Source organism: Hyperoodon ampullatus (genome assembly GCF_949752795.1).
Source record: "Hyperoodon ampullatus genome assembly, chromosome: 9".
In the NCBI taxonomy this organism is placed as follows: Eukaryota; Metazoa; Chordata; class Mammalia; order Artiodactyla; family Ziphiidae; genus Hyperoodon; species Hyperoodon ampullatus.
Genome location: NC_136922.1, coordinates 86,583,258 through 86,601,226, shown reverse-complemented (window position 1 = coordinate 86,601,226; position 17,969 = coordinate 86,583,258). Strand labels below are relative to the sequence as shown.

Here is a 17,969-nt window from a genome sequence, read left to right as displayed (position 1 = left end):
ACGTATGATAAATATTAAACATCCTGTCAAGAAGTCTTATAGCTAGGAGTAAAGACGTAACTATTCTTTCTCTTTAGTCAGTAACTAAATATTTCTTTGTACATATTTATAGCCCAAGAGTGACTAACATGTTAGAAAGCCATATTTTATTTTGAATAAATCATGGGGATTTATCAGGGTTAATGTCATGGAGACTACACATTAATTTTCATTATGAAGAATATAGCATAGGCTCCTCAACCTTGACCAAAACTTAACTGGGTTTTAGATTCTTAAAAGTAGTTCTCTGAATCTTGTCCCAAATTCTCCATGTGCAAACCCCACTCTCCTAAAAAGTACTTGCTACTAATAAAATCAGCCACAGAATTAGGTTACCTGATTGAGGAACTCCAATTAGAAAATGCATAAGTCAAAAATTAAAACTGAACCTGTGGGCTTCCCTGGTGGCGCAGTGGTTGAGAGTCCGCCTGCCGATGCAGGGGACACGGGTCCGTGTCCCGGTCCGGGAGGATCCCACATGCCGCGGAGCAGCTGGTCCCATGAGCCATGGCCACTGAGCCTGCGCGTCTGGAGCCTGTGCTCCGCAATGGGAGAGGCCACAACAGTGAGAGGCCCGCGTACGGCAAAAAAAAAAAACAAAAACACAAAACACAAAAAAACTGAACCTGTATGCAGAGGTGAACTCAATACCCAGAAGGGAACATGCAGCTGAGGGAGTATGTACCTGTGGTAACTAAGCCATCTTTTTGCTTCAGTGTGCTCATCATGTCACAATGATGAGCACACTTGCTCTTTACCCCAGGGAGTAAGCCAGAGCTTACTGTAACCAGGGACATGGGCTTTAGTTTGCAGCCCAAAGCAAGAAAGACGCTGTCAGAGATAAGGCAATGATGAGGTTGCGCCAATATTATTACCGTTACAAATAATTTTGTAACAAAGCTTTCTTTAGGTAGATTTATATGCAAATGTCTAAAAATTTCTGGAAACAGAATTTCTGGGGTCAAAGGAATATACACTTAAAATTGACACAGATAGGGGACTTCCCCGGTGGCGCAGTGGTTAAGAATCTGCCTGCCAATGCAGGGGACATGGGTTCGATCCCTGGTCCAGGAAGATCCCACATGCCGTGGAGCAACTAAGCCCGTGCGCCACAACGACTGAGCCTGCGCTCTAGGGCCCACATGCTGCAACTACTGAGCCTGCGCGCCTAGAGTCCGTGCTCCGCAACAAGAGAAGCCACCGCAATGAGAAACCTGTGCACCGCAACGAGGAGTAGCCCCCGCTCACCGCAACTAGAGAAAGCCCACGCGGAGCAATGAAGACCCAACGCAGTACCCCCCCCAAAAAAAATTGTTACAGATATAATATTGTTATAGAGCCATATTGCTTTCCAAAAAGACTGCAACAATTTATACCCCCAGCAATAGTGTATGGTAGTGCCTATTCCTTTATGCCCTCTTCAACCTTTTTAGTTTGTGCCAGTCTGATGGGTGTCAGGTTACTTTGTATTTCCCTGATTTTTACTAGTTCACATGTTTATTGGCCCATTTGTATTTCTTCTTTGGGGAATTGCCTGATCATATCCCCTGTCCACTTTCCTATCTATTGTGTTGTCTTCTCACAGATTTGTAGAAATTATTTATTTATTCTATTTCTTTCTTCCAGCCTGCTATTGGGCTTTTAATTTTGTTTATGGTACCTTTTACTATATGGAAGTTTTTGTGTAATTGAATCTCTCAATCTTTTCTTTTAAGGCTCCTTTGCAACAACAAAAGGCTCATTTGCTTTACATCTCATTTAGCTCTGCATCATTATAAAATTACTATTCTTATTTATTTCTAACAATTTTTTAGTTTTGATTTTTAATATTCAGAACCTGAATACATTCTGAACATATTTTTGTGTATTTTATGAGGTAGGGCTCTAATATTTCCTGCAAAATGGATAGGCTATTGTCCCTAAACCCCTTATGGAAAGTCATCCCTTCTACACTGAACTGAAATGCCATCTTTATCGTATACTAAATTGACATGTTCTAGAGTAGAATTGGTAAAATCCCAATATCCAGGTCTAATAACCTTGGAAACAAAATCTTTTGCTCTTTTAAGAATGCACACAATCAAGACACATCACACAATCTTAAATGAGAAAGCTTGCAAATAAAGTAGCATATAACATTTTTGCTTAATAAGCCTATCACAAGATGTAGCCACCTCTAGATGTGCTATCAAACATTTGTGATAAGGCCATTGTAAAAAAAAAACAACAACCTTTATTGCTAAAAGTATTAACTAGTTATAAATATCATACAGCTTAAATGATAAATTCAGTTTAACTTAAGTGGTCCCTTCTTTCCAAATATAAAGCCCAGCATTACCTCTACCTGAGAAGACAGGTCTTCTATTGTACACCTGGAAGCCTGGACAGGAAAGCCAGGGAAGACTGGGCCAGCTGGTTCCCATCCCTGACTGGTACGTAGACCGTTTTACTACTCCCAGAGTCCAAGCTGCTCAGGCAAAGACCATCCATCCACAGCAGCACACAATATTCTTGGTTATGTAAGCATCTCCTACCACAGAGACTCCATACACTGTATGAGATTCATATATAAAGATCTGGCTTCTTAGGGCAGAGCAATCTTAAGTCTAAGTTGGCAGCAGTAAAAGAAACTTGCTTTGACAGACTTTGGTGTTACCATGAGTCAGTTTCAAGTGCTGAGCAAAGCATACTTGAGACAGCTGTCACTACATATCGGCCTGGGCTTCTGGGCTCTGTTCAGTCCCACTGTTTATTTATTGATTCCTGTACCATTACCACACCGTTTTAATTACGAAAGCTCTGAAGTATCTATCAACATCTAGTAGGGCAAACTCCCCTTTGTTACTCTTTTACAAAAACTTCTTAGTTATTTTCCATTTACTCTTGCATTGGGTTTTAGAATCAGTTTGTTAAAATCTGTAAGAGGCCCCTTGGGCAGACACCATCTTATCCAGGTGATCAAAGTTAACATCACCAGTAAAGGGACAAATCAACATCATGTGCAGTGAAATGAACACAGCATTACTTCCGTAGTATTCCAGCTAAAAATGTACAAGTTGAACGTAATCATGAAAAAACACAAGACAAACCTAAACTAAAAGGAATTCTACAATATGACTAAGTCCCTACTGTTCAAAAATATTAAGGCTAGGGGCTTCCCTGGTGGCGCAGTGGCTGAGAGTCCGCCTGCCGATGCAGGGGACACGGGTTCATGCCCCGGTCCAGGAGGATCCCACATGCCGCGGAGCGGCTGGGCCCGTGAGCCGTGGCCGCTGAGCCTGCGCGTCCGGAGCCTGTGCTCCGCAACGGGAGAGGCCACGGCAGTGAGAGGCCCGCGTACCGCAAAAAAAAAAAAAAAAAAAAAAAAAAAAAAAAAAAATATTAAGGCTAAAGATACATGAGAACTGAATGCAACACATGATTCCGGGACTTTATTTTACTATAAAGGACATTATTGGAAAAATTGGCAAAATCTGAAATGAGGCCTGTAAATCTGATGATAATGTTAATTTAATCCATTATTTATAGTGTTAATAGTGTTAATTTCTCAATTTTGGTACTTGCTCTGCAGTTACATAAGAGAACATCTGTTTTCCAGGAACAAATACCAAAATATTTAGGGGTAAAGGAGCATAGTGTCTGCAGCTTAATCTCAAGTGGTTCAAACAGAAAAACAATATGTATATGCATATGTATTACAGATAGCGAGGGGAGAAAGGGAAGAGGAGAGGAGAGAGGGAGCAGGATAAAGCGAATGTGATCAAATGTTAACATCTGGGGGACCTGGGTGAATACCGGACAATTTTTTTTACCATTCTTGTAACTTCTCTGTAAGTCTGAAATTATGTCAGACTAAAATTTAAAACTAAATTTTAAGCAAGTCCCTTGAGGATTTTACTTGAGATGACCCATGAAGGAATATAGTCTCTAGCCATTTACCCTCATCTTTTTGATATCATCAGTATAGTTTCATTGTTTTCTTCTTGTTTTTTATTCCTAAGTACTTTATAATTTTCTATATAATTGTGAATAGATATCTTTTATTTTTTAATTACTTGTTGTTAATATACAGGAAAGTAATTTATCTTTGCAAGTTTAAATTTTATCCAGCCAATTTTCTAAACTCTAATATTAGTTATCATTAGTTAATTATCTTGAATTTTACATCAGACAATCATATAATCCTGTTATTAAAGACAACTTTTAGGGCTTCCCTGGTGGCGCAGTGGTTGAGAGTCCGCTTGCCGATGCAGGGGACACGGGTTCATGCCCCGGGCCGGGAGGATCCCATGTGCCGCGGAGCGGCTGGGCCGGTGAGCCATGGCCGCTGGGCTTGCGCGTCCGAAGCCTGTGCTCCGCAGCGGGAGAGGCCACAGCAGTGAGAGGCCCGCGTAACGCAAAAAAAAAAAAAAAAAAAAAACTTTCAGCTCTTTCTTTCCAGTATATGTACCTTTTAATTTTTTCTTCATTGTATTGGCTGAAACCTCCAGAACAAGGTTGAATAGTGGAGATGATAATGGGCATTTTTGTCTTGTTTTTTACATTTTTAATGAGGATATTGGTAATGTTTCACTATTATATATGATATTTGCTATTGGTTTCTTCTAGATAGTCTATCAGTAAAATAAAATTTATTTCATTCCTGGATGCCTACAAATTTTTTTCTTAACCAGGAATGGTTTAAAATAAAGTCTTTATTAAAATGTATGTATAGAAAAGTACATATATCATAAGAGTATAGCTTGATGCATTTTAATAAAATGAACACACTGAGTATCAAATTTTATTAAATGCTTTTGATAACAGAAAAATCAAACTGTTTCTTTTAACCTTTTAAAGTACTAAATACATTCCACAGATAAACGCAATTTGATCTTAATTTCTATTTAGATTTATCCCTGCCATCACATATATATATATACATTTTCAACCATTCTTACTTATTATTTCATTTTCCCACTTTTCTAATTACTGAAATAATCGAGCTTTTTTCCTTTCCTTTTTCCTTAGGGAGATCTACATAGTATTACCCCTAATATTTTTTAAAAACCCATAAGTTGGTATTTCTCTAACAACAGAGTAAACCACGTCTGGAAAGAAATTTGGCTATTAACAGCGGTTACTTCTGGAAAGGGGAATAAGGTGAGGAGTAAAGATGCGAAATGGGACCTTGCTTTTTTAATTTAACCTCTTTTATTGTGAAATACAACACATGTATAGGAACATAATTATAAATGTATAGTTTAACAAATTATCAGAAAAGTAACATGTCGTCATCATCCAGGTCAAAAAATAGAATACTGCCAGAACACAGATGCCCTATTACCTGCCCCTTTTGATCACAACCCTCTCCATCCCACCTCCTTCACTTCCAGAGGAAACCTATTTCCTGATTTTTATGGCAATCATAAAACCTGCTTTCTTTTAATAGCTTTATTATACCTAAGTATGCATCCCTAAACAATATTGTTTATTTGGGCCTAGTTTTGAAGTGTATTTGTATAGAATGATATAGTATGTTTCCTTTATGGGATCTTTCATTCAAAATCATGTTTCTGAGATTCATCCACGTTGCTGGGGTTAGAGGTAGTCTGTTCATTTCCATTGCCAAATAGTATTTCTTTGTATGAATATATACCACAATTTATCCAGCCTATGTTGCGTGAATGGACATTTGGGTTGTTCAAATTAGTGGCTCTTAATGCTGCTATAAACATTTTTGTACATGTTTTCAGGTGTACAGGGGCCCATATTTGTTGGCTATAAATGTAGAAATGGAATTTCTGAGTCATAATGTATGGAAATCTTTACCTTTCTAGATAAAGGCCAAACTGGTTACAAAATATTTAGTATTAGTATCCACAGCCTTTTTAATTTAGCAATTCCTGTGAGTTTGTAGACCTAGCTCACTGTGGTTTTAATATGCATCTATCTCATTACTAGTGAGGTTGAGCACCTTCTCATGTTTGTTGGCCAACTGGATTGATCCTTTTGGGAAGTGGCTGCTCAAGCCTTTTATACATTCTTGTACTGAGATGTCTTTTTCTTATTGATTTATACAAATTTGTTATATATGCTTGAGATAAGGACATTCATTTTTCACCCTATATATTTCCATATTATTTGAATTTTAATAAGCATATATTACACCTAGAAATTCTAAAATGAAAAATTATAAGATCTTTAGCAGAGTTTTACTTTCTTCCTATCCCGTTTGTTTAAATCGTCTGAAATGTTAGTTACAGAATGTTATATATATACATACACATACATACACATATACTAGATTTACATTATTCTTCTATATATTTAGAAAACTTTTCTTATCAATTATACCAGGCTTCACAGTCCCTGTATTTATACACAACTCTAAGTTTTTCTGCTTTTTTTATATACTACTGCTTCTTATGCCCAAACCTTCCTCTTTCTTGGATTTGTTTTTCATTTTACTCAGAACACCTCTTCGAGTAATTTTCTCAAAAAGGGTGTGTTCATAAACTTTCAGAGTTCTTATTTATTTTGACCTCCATTTAAACATTTAAATATTAGTGAGGCTGGGTACAGTTCTGTGTTCAAAATAATTTTCCCTCAGAACACTGAAGGCACTTATCTTCTAGCAAACTATGTTGCAGGTGAGAAATCTCAGTCTTGAGTCTTTCTATGTAGCCTGTTTTCTATCTCTGGAATCATAAGTAGTTCAGTAATGTACAGATAGATGCTTTTTGCTTTTACATTTTCCTAGCTTGTTCCTTGGTGGGCTTTTTTTTTTTTGCGGTACACGGGCCTCTCACTGTTGAGGCCTCTCCCGTTGCAGAGCACAGGCTCTGGACGCGCAGGCTCAGCAGCCATGGCTCACGGGCCCAGCCGCTCCGCGGGATGTGGGATCTTCCCGGACCGGGGCACGAACCCGTGTCCCCTGCATCGGCAGGCGGACTCTCGACCACTGCACCACCAGGGAAGCCCTTTGGTGGGCCCTTTATACTTGAAAACTCAAGAGTCTGTCTTCAGCATAGGGAAATATTCTTTATTTCTTTATTTTCTCTCTTCCACTGTCTTTCCTTATGTAACTCTATAAAATGGATACTGGATCACTTATATCTACCCTCAAAGTATAATTTTCCTCATGTACTTTCTCTTTTCGTCCTCTTGCTTTATGGTCTGTAAATTTCCTCTACTTTATTTTTGTAAAAATTGGTCTTAAACCTGTGTATTATTTAATCCTCCAACTGCATCTTTATTTCAGCAAGTTTCAATATGGAACTAATTCCTTAACCATTCCTTTTTTTTGCATGGCAGTTGTCTTTTTATTTGTGGACCCAATTCTCTCTTGACTCTGAGGAAACCTGCTGTGATCAGAACAAGTTTAGTTTCCCTCAAGTGTCTGGTAAGCCTTGATCACTGATTCATATTAAAAAGTGAAGGACTACATTGATTAGTATTCTAAGAGATAATGAATTTCCTCCACAGTTGTATTACTCTGTCTCCAAACCTCCAAATGGGAGATGTGTTTGATTATGGGTGTCTGCAGGTAAGTGGTACACTCACAGACAGGTTTCTCTTTAGAAGTGGAGAAAAAGCAGTTTTTCTAAAATAAGGAAGGCTGCATTTTGCTAGCATGGTCATTTAATGTACATCAGTCCTTGGTGGAGTCTGCTTTCTTCTCCTCCCCCTATTCCACCCTCCTCATCCAATCTATTGTGGAGGTCCATTACCTAAAGCTCTGCTTTGTGCGCACACTGTTTCCAATCCCAGTCCATGAAAGCACTGCCTATTCAACCCTCCCCTAAACAAATCCCCTACTTTGCTTGAAGAACTGTTCTTAGAGCTTTATCTTAGAACTAATGCCATTGCCAGGGAGGGAGGGAGAGAAGTAGGAGAAATAACAGTTCTGAAGGCAGTCCCTTAATTACTTGCCCTGATGTTCCATCTTCCCCCTACATGCTCCCTCCTCCTCCACTTGCTGATTCTAGGCTTGAGTTTCAGGACAGGAGCTCTTTAAGAAATTATCTGATTTCCAGCATGCCGCAGGAGTACCTATTTGGGGTTGCATTTTATTCTGTTCTGGTTTCTCAATCATTAGAATTCCAACTGCTTTCTGTTACCCTGAAATTCCTCAAATTTTCTGGTATTATAACAATAGCAAGAATGACAGCAGCTAACATTAAGTCAACATTGGCTAAACAGACTGTCAGTATAAATATCTGTTATCCTGGTCTTTAGCTAGTTGACAAGCTAGAGTTAAGGCAATTAATTTGGCTTGTTATGCTGACTTTGTTTCTGATAAATAAAAGTTTTCAATTATGGAAAAAAAATTGGCTAAATGTAAAAACTCTTGTAAGTGCTTTGCACATATTACCTCTCTTGATACTCACAACAAACCTAGGAGGTTGGTACTATTATCATCATCCTAATTTTACAGATGAGGAAACTGAGGCAAAAAAAAAAAAAAGAATAGGCAACTTGTCTAAAGTCACACAGTTGGTAAATGGCAGAGCCTGGATTCAGACATAGGTAATCTGGCTTCAAAGCCTCCCTTTTCTGTTTTTCAATATAATTATGATTCATTCTTTTTTGTAGGTCTGCTTTGTCATTTTCAGTAATAAGTGAGAAGTATGGGAGGGTAAATGGGTGTAAGCAGTCTATCATTTTGTAATGAAAACACACTGTTTTCACTATACTGATATTGTTTTCACACCACTTATAATGGGTAGCAACATCTTTTAGAGAATATGCAGGATCTAGTGAAGGAATCTAGCGACAGAAAATGAGCCCTATGAAACTGTTTAATCAGAATCAAAAGAGATAATGTGTAGGAGTTCCAAAACGAGAGGCTTGAAAGTGGCAATTTCAAAAGTATAGATAAGTTGTTTTAAAAATCTAAGGAAACACTAAATAGCATTTTCGTATTCTCAGCAACTTATTAGTTTCGTATTCTCAGCAACTTATTAGTTTACTGTCACCACCACCAGACAGAAGTTGAGGATGTACTAAAATTTTAGTCCCATCCTATTCCCTGACAGCAGCCTTACAAATAATTCAGTTCAACTCAAATACATATGATATACCTACTACATGCACTGTGCTACAAGCTGGAGATAAAGAAATGAAAGGCACTGTCCCACTGTCCCTGCCCTTACAGAGCTTACAGTCTATGGCAGGCAGGAACAAGTAAACAAATGACTATAATTCAGTGTGGTAAGTGTTATGATACAGGCAGATACACAGAGGGTGCAATCAAAACAAAGAGACAAGCCTTCCAAGGAGGTTTCTCTAGAAATAACTCATAGACTGAGTGTTCAAGGATATGCTATTATTGGCTTGGGGAGATTAAACTGAATTTATCATCTTTTCCCTCAATCTGCTCTTCCATCCATCTGTATAATACCTGGTAAAGAGAAAATGGTCCACACAGAAAGCTGGAAGCTTTCTTGACTTTTCCCTCCTCCTCCTGAATTGGTCATCAAGTCTCATCTAATTCCACTTCCTTAAATTTCAAATCAATTACCTACTCTTTCTTCCTACTAAATATAACTACCTTAGCCTCTATCATTTCTCACCTTGATAACTCTAATAACCCTAGCTGGTCTTCCAATTAAATCTCTTCATTAATTAAATATAAACTGATCCTGAAAACTCCCCTTGGGTGGTGCTCCACTTGATCTGGGCCCTCTCCAGCTTCTTCTTTCCACACTCTTTCCCACTCTGCCGAACTTCCTACAGTTCTCTGAAAGACCGTGCTCTGTTTTGCCTAACTGCCTTTATTTAAGCTGTTTGGTCCTTGTGGTTTGAGATGTTCCAACCTTTCCCTGTTAACACATACTCAGACTACTCGATACATCTCTTCTGAAAAGTCATCCTGATGGCTACTTATCTTCCCCTGTCCTTCCCACAGGCTGAGGCAGGTACCTCTTCTGTGTGCTCCCATACCACACTAACTCATCAGGACCCTTATCGCAAAGAATTACACTCAAATTATTCTGTAATTGTTTCTTTACTTGATTCTCTATAATCTAGATGATTGAACTAGCACAAAGCCTGTTATACAGGAGGCAATCAAAAAATACTGAAAGAATGAAAGCATGAACAAACGAACGAACGAGGTTAGTTAAGTCTGTGAAATCTGATGAGATAACCAAAGGAGATAATGGAGAGGACAGAACGTTGGAGCAATACCCATCTTTAGTGAGTAGGAAGAGAGAAGCCAGTAAAGGAAACAGAATGAACAATCAAAGAGGCAGGAAGAAAACATCTCAGATTGTACAGCAAAGTATAACCCAAAAGAAGAGAAAACTTTAAGAAGGTACAGGTGGTCAACAGATCAAACACTACAAACAGGTCAAAGAAGGTGAGGACTAAGACAAGGCCACTGATTTAGAAGCGGCCACTGGTGATCTTGCTGTTGCTAATGCTGAGTTTACTCCCGCCTCACTCTTCTCAGCACTGTCAGAGACCATCTTCCTCAGCAATTTTTTGAGGCAATTTAGGGCTTACGAAAATAACCAAAGATATGAAACTTACCTGTGCTAATCTCTTTTTTCCATGATTAAAATATTGAAAAACAGAGAATATAAAGAAAATAAAATCCCACCATCCAGATATAATGTTATTTCACTATTTCCTTTGTTTTTTATGTTTATATTTGTACAAAACTGATATTACATTGAATTTTACATCCTAATTAAACAATTTCTTAATTATACTTAAATTTAGTCAGTCCCCAAGTTAGCCTTCTCATTGTAAATCAAAACATTAGTATTCTAATTTTTAAATAGAAAAAAGAAAAAATTTTATCAAATTAGATGTACTGCTTGGTTATGTGTGCACAATGGTTTTTTTGTCACATAACACTAAAATTACCTATTAGTTTCTATCAATAAAATTATTTATGCTAAAAGGTAGCATAGCAGGAATTCCCTGGCGGTCCAGTGGTTAGCACTTGGTCTCTTCACTTCCATGGCCTGGGTTCAATCCCTGGTCAGGGAACTAAGATCCCACAAGCCACATGGCGTGGCCAAATGATATAAAATAAAATAAAATAAAAGGTAGCATAGCACCCTAAGTATCTTATCTTGACCTATTTAGGCTAGATTTTATTTTTTTCATGATCTGGACCTTGGTCACTAAAAATAGGTTAGGCACTAGATATAGAAACATCTTTAGCTGCTGCAGGTCTTTTTTCTAGTCTTTTTGTTTTTCCTAAAATAATCTCTTCAGTCAAAATTAGATACACTGGCTTATAAATAATAAGGTCTAAACTATAACATTAAAAACGCTTGTCTTACAATTTATTATATCTAGAAAAACAGTATGAACCAGAGTTTTCAACCCTCTTCTGAGATTTTCTTTTTTCAGTAGGGAGTATGTTTTACTAGAAGAAGTAAAAAATAGAAAGAATGAAACATTTCTAAAAGTAAGAATTACTAGGTCAAAGGATGTGAACATTTTCAAGGCTTTTGATACATATTGCCAAATTAAATCCAGAAAGGCTGTGTCAAATTTACACTTCCTTCAATATATGAGCTTCATTTCCCCATACCCTTGCAACACTGACTATTCTTATTTTTAGTCTTTGCCAATCTAATAGGTAAAAATGATAACCTTATTATTTTAATTATGTTTATAACAATAGTGAAAATAAACATTTGTTCATATTTATTGACCTTTCTTTTTTACAAATTGATTATTCATGTTCTTTTACCTATTTTTCTAGTGGGTATTTGCTTTTAAACTATTGATTTATAAGAGCTCTTTATATATTCATGATATTAACCATTTGTTACAAATGTTTCCCCCTTTTATCTTTTTATTTATGGTTTCTGACATAAGAGGTTTTTAGTTTTATACTCAGATAAATTTTATTTCTTTCTTAAAATCATATTTAGAAAATTATTCCCCATACCCCATATTTTATAAATTATTCAAAGTTCTTTTTAATATGTTTACAGTGGAATAATACTGACATCAATGAGATGATTTATTTCTACGACCTAATACACATTAAGTGATTCTAACTTCCTAAAACTTATAATTACAATTCCAACAGTGGTCACTATGAAACACAGGTTTAAAATTAAATTCTAGATTTTCTTTCATCCAATTTTAGCTGTTTAGACAATTTTTAAAAACCAGAGTTTTGAGTTTAGAAAATTCATTCAAAGTTCCCTTTAACCCATACGAAGCACAGATCTCTTGCTAGTTATCACCCACCTCTCAAAAACCTGTTAGGGATCCTTATGATGGGACAGGACTGAATGAAGCGCCTCCTAACTGGGTCCCATCGTATTTTCTTCTTACCTGTTACCACAATTATCAGCAATAAGTCAGACACATACAACACATGGCAAATAATACATAGTAACTGTAGTTATAAAGACAGAAAAACAGGAAACAAAACAATACTTGAATACAGAAAGAAGTGATGTAAAGTAGCATTTAACCCTGTTTTGGAAGTCAAAACAAAATTTAATTAATATATAAGCAGTGATGAAGGTTTTCAACTCATCCCCAAAAGAATAAGAACAATTATGTGCACCATTTTTCGGAATTCTGGTTCAACAGACATGCATTCAATAATCACCAATGCCATCTTGTGGCAAAAATTCACCAGGAGCTTTAGAAACAGATTAGAAACGATGACATTTTTACAAGTCAGTGAATGTTAAAAAGGGAGCTCTGACTAAAATTAGTTTGGCATAACGTAGGCTCCTGTTCTCTTCCAGGTTTGGTATTCTTTTATCAGTTATATGGTTAAGAGGATAAAGCAATGGGCACCATTCTTTAAATATGAAATAAGCTGATCTTGCTATAATTAAAATTGTGTGGTAGCAACCAAATAAAACAAACATTTAATATCGTGACACTTCCACTGTAGGGGGACAAAAAAAAGGAAATTCCTCTGCCTTCACAGGAAGCAAATTAACTGCACATTAACCCCAATTAAAACTTGTTTTCTTATAACAGAAGAAAAATGCAAAGCATAGTAGAAGTGTTAAATGGGATAATTTTGTCTCTTCCCAAAGGTTTGATAGCTCTCAAAGACAGCTTACAAGCAATAAAAACAATTAACACTGGTATAGAATTTAAAGTTTAAAACAGCTTCGACAAGTATTATCTCATTTGATCCTCACAACAACCCTGTATGGATTCAACAGACATTTCATTAAGCACCTGCTATGCCTTGAGCCCTAGGCTAGGCTCCACGGTAGCCAAAGGAGGATATGACTCCTAGCCTCAAGAACTCATGGTCTTGTGAGGAAGGCAGATGCCTAAACTAATAATTACATTACAGTGAAGTAATTGCTATAACAGGGCCTATAAAAACACTTTGAGGAAGATATTATCATCTTAATTTTACAAGTAAGGAAGCTAAAAAAAAATTAAGTGACTTCATGCCAAAGCCAGGAGTCAAGCCTGGGCAGTTTGACTCTAACACCTGCCTTCTTTCTACTATACCACACTTAACCTGTCTCAAATTCCTTGGAAAGCATATAGTTTTTGGTTTTGGCAATTGGAAATATCTGAGATGTTCATCAGCAAGGTCTGGTCTGTTTACTATAGCACTTGTACATAGAGATACATAAATTCAGTGTAATGAAATAGCATTACCTGCACATGTATACTTAATATTGTGGCAGAGACAGACTCATGAGCAAGGGAAAGAATTATTTTGCAAAAGAGTTGCAAAAGGGTTTATCTATTAATCCTCCAAGTCTTTTAAATCAGTAGTTCCCAAATGCTGGTCTACAGACCACTGGTGGGCTAAGGTGAAGATTCACCAGTCCAACACAAAATGAGAAAAATATGGACAAGGCAATGAGTTTTTAAAAATGCTAAAATGTTCCATTTAAAAGTCTGTCCTTTTTTCAGAAATTAGAAACTTTTGTTATTAAATATTCTTTTATTTTAAGAGATGAAGGTGATAGAAAATGGTACTTGATTTTGTTTTTTAATATTCTTTCTTGGAAAAATAAAAAACTTGCAAGCCTATGTGTATCCCCAAAATATACACATATTTAAATTTATAGGTTTATGACATCCAAAGACTGGAGAAGCACAGCTTTAAATCAATACAATATTTGTCTATCACTCATAAGTCCAACATTGTCAACCACACTATCAAAGGATACATAAGATGTATAAGAAACTTCCCTTGCCCTCAAGAAGTTTATATTCTAATTAGGGAGACAAGACAAACACATAAAACAATTAGATAGCAATACAAGACAGAATATAACAAGTGATTAGCTTAAAATTTGACATTTTTATGTATCAAAAGCATTAAAATGTACATACCCTTTGACCCAGCTATTCCACTTCTAGGAATTTATTCCTAAAGAAATAATCATAGATGCATGGAAAGATGTATGGACAAAGATACATACTATGATATTATTTATAATGGTAAAAAATTAGAAACACTTTCAGTGTCCAATGATAGGGAGATGGTTAAGTATGCTAAATAAACATTTAAATATACTCATATTCTACATACCACTAAAAAAAGTACATACAAGAATATTTACTAACATGAGAAAACATTCACAATATATTGCAAATGAAAGGTGCAAGGTACAAAATAGTAGCAGTGCATGATACCATATCAACAAAGAAAAAAGTATATATTCATGAAAAATACAGGCAGGATATACATCAAATTTTAATTGTGGTTATCTTTGGGCAGTTATTATGAGTGATTTTGTTTTTTTCTCCTTAGTGCTGGTGTTTATTTTCCAAGCTTTCTCATTGAGTAGGCATTACTTTTGGACTGGAAAAAAAAACAATACCATATTACTTTAATTTTTTTTGAAGCTATGATAAGAAAATACTATAAAGAAACATACCAAAGTATTAACATTGGTTATGATTCAGGTTGAGGATTATCACCCCTTTTATATTATCCAAAAATTCTAAGACATATTGTTTTATAATGGAAAAATATAAAACAAATTTAGATAACAGTGAGGGAGAAATACTGAAAATTACTGAACCAAAGTTGTAATCAAAAATCCTTTCTGATGTTTTCTCAGAGCTCTGTCAAACATCTTTGGCCTGCTTTTCTCTCAGCAACCAACGTACGTCTGTCACAGGCATAGGCTAATGTTGACTCTACAGAGGTTATTCACCCAAAGTAGGCACTAAGTTCAGAATCCATATTTTCTTCCTTCAGCCAAAGAGCAGAAAAAAAGAGAAACCAGCAACATAGCATATATATGCCTCTCCAATTTCATGTAAATATATTCCTGAAAAATATATTTGTTCTTGAAGCTTTAATTTTTATATATTTGAATGCCAGTGTTCATTTGTGATTGCTTATACTCTTCAAAACAAAAACCATAATTTTTTCAATCATTTCATCAGTATTTTATTTTTTGCTTTTCAATTTCTCCTTTGTATTTACTTCACTATACATATGACAGAGTCATTGACAGTCAAGGTGGTAGGCTGAGCACACTGCAAGCAAGCTCCCCTCTCTCCAAAGCCCCACAAGTAACACAAAAGCCATTAAAAAAAAAATTATAATCAAAAGAAAGCAAGAAATGGTTTTAGTCAGTCACTGAAAGATGTAAGGCTGACAGAATCAGCTTAAAGAAGGAAACCACAGTGCTATACACCCAGAGTAGAGGGCTACTGCAAGTGATCTGAACAGCCCTCAGAGTAAACTAAGCCCAGAGGTGGAAGACAGCAGAAAGAACTGAAATAATTTATAGAATTTACAGCATAACTGGTTAGGGGGTGGCATGGAAGTTACAAAGCAGGTCAACCTCTCCCACCATTTACCATTTTGGTTCAAGCATTATAGAAGAGAGGTACATAATTTGCTCCTAGATGGGAACAGTGGCATCAAACAAGAAAGGTGTCACTCCCCAGGTAGGAACAATGAGTATAAACCCTTGGATCAGAAAGACAGGACAGAGCCCTGGGTGGATATTAAATCCCAGGAAAAAGAGGGGACAGACACTAAAGAAGTCTGGCAATTGGTACACTCTATCTCATTGCACATTCCACCTCTACCCACAGTCAGTGGAGACCTGCTGCAATAAACATATGTAACGTTCACAGGAAGGCTAACAAGGACTCTCAAATAAAGGTGAATGAGCACAAAACCAAGACTCAAACATGAAAAAGTTATTAATGTGATAAGCAGAACTCATACCCAAAGAAAGAGAGTTGACAAATTAAATAGAATAAAACCTTAGATTAGGTACAATTACTGTCCTGAGATATGCAAGATGATAATACATTTATTTTAAAAGAAATAAATTGGAACTCTTAGAAGTTAATTTTGATCATTTAAATAAAAAAACTGATTAAGGACTGAAAAAAATAAAGAACAAATTAAATTAGTAATCTAAAAAATGGAGCCAAGAAATGCACCAGAATATAGTATAGAAGGAAAAAGAGGTGGGAAGCATCTTAAGAAGTTAAGATATAAAAGGGGATTGAGCAACTACTATCAAAACGCCACCTGCCTTTTTTTGTAGAAACGGACAAGCTAATCTGAAACGTCATACAGAAACACAAGGAAACCAGAAAACCAAAACAATCTTGAAAAAGAACTAAATTGGAAGACTCACATTTCCTGGTGTCAAAACTTACTAAAAAGATATAGTATTCAAAACTGTAGTCCTGGGGGATTCCCTGGTGGCGCAGCGGTTGAGAGTCCGCCTGCTGATGCAGGGGACATGGGTTCGTGCCCCTGTCTGGGAAGATCCCACATGCCGCGGAGCGGCTAGGCCCGTGAACCATGGCCGCTGAGCCTGCGCGTCTGGAGCCTGTGCCCCGCAACGGGAGAGGCCACAACAGTGAGAGACCCGCATAACACACAAAAAAACAAAAAACAACTGTGGTCCTGGCATAAGGACAGACATATATATTAATGGGACAGAAATTGAAGGGTCTACAAGTAAACCCATGTATCTATGGTCAATTGATTTTTTTTAACATCTTTATTGGAGTATAATTGCTTTACAATGGTGTGTTAGCTTCTGCTTTATAACAAAGTTTATCAGCTATACATATACATATATCCCCATAGAATAGACTTATGGTCAATTGATTTTTGACAAGGGTGACAAGATTACTCAACGGGGAAAGCATAGTCTTTTCAACAGATGGCCCTGGGACAACTAGATATACTTTTAAACCTAGAATTCTGTATCTACTCAAACTCTCAGTCAATTGTGGGAGTGAAATGAAGACTTTTTTTTTTTTTTGGCCGTGCTACATGGCTTGCAGGATCTTAGTTCCCCGACCAGGGATCAAATCTGTGCCCCCTGCAGTGGAAGTGCAGAGTCCTAATCAGTGGACGGCCAGGGAATTCCCAAGACATTTTTGAATGTACAAGGACACAAAATTTTTGCTTCCCTCAGAGTTCTAGTGAACAAATTACTCAAAGATATACATCTGGAATTTAAAAAAATAATCCAAGAATAATAATCAAGGTATAAGAAAAGAGTAAGCAGAGAAATCAGTAAAGTAAGTTTAAATAAGTGCTGACTGGAAAACAAAACAAAACACAAAATCTTACTAACATTCAAAACCGTAATCTCAGTGATACCGACAGGAATAATTATGAGGGTAAGAAGAAGGGCTGGAGAAGGGAAAGCAGGTGAATGGTAAAGTCCTTGTCTTGTTCAGAAGAAAGATACAGAAAGTGATTAATACAGATACTGATAGAAAATATAAATTTAAGTATTATGTAAAAAATTTAAGATGGCTTCACTCCAAACATTTAAAGACACAAATGCCTTCAGAGAATAGAGAAACTCATTTATGAAACTAGTAGAACCCTGATATCAAAATCTGATAAAGACATTAAAGATCATTACAGGTCAACATCCTTTATAAACATAGGCACAGAAATTCTAAACAAAATATTATCAAATCAAAGTTACATAAAAAGAATAATACATCATGGCCAAGTGAAATTT

General features: G+C 36.5%; 1 protein-coding gene across 2 annotated transcripts in view; it reads right to left on the bottom strand.

Annotated features, from left to right (window-relative positions):
* KLHDC10 (kelch domain containing 10) overlaps window positions 1-17,969 on the bottom strand; it is a gene marked incomplete at its 5' end in the record, with an annotated part of 52,728 nt that overhangs the window by 13,305 nt on the left and 21,454 nt on the right. The window contains one exon of one of the 2 annotated variants that reach the window (XM_079711792.1): window positions 12,247-12,333. The exons of the other annotated variant lie outside the window; for it this stretch is intronic. Coding sequence (XP_079567918.1) covers window positions 12,247-12,333 — 87 coding nt within the window. The remainder of the gene's footprint in view (window positions 1-12,246; window positions 12,334-17,969) is intronic. 2 annotated transcript variants of the gene reach the window in all.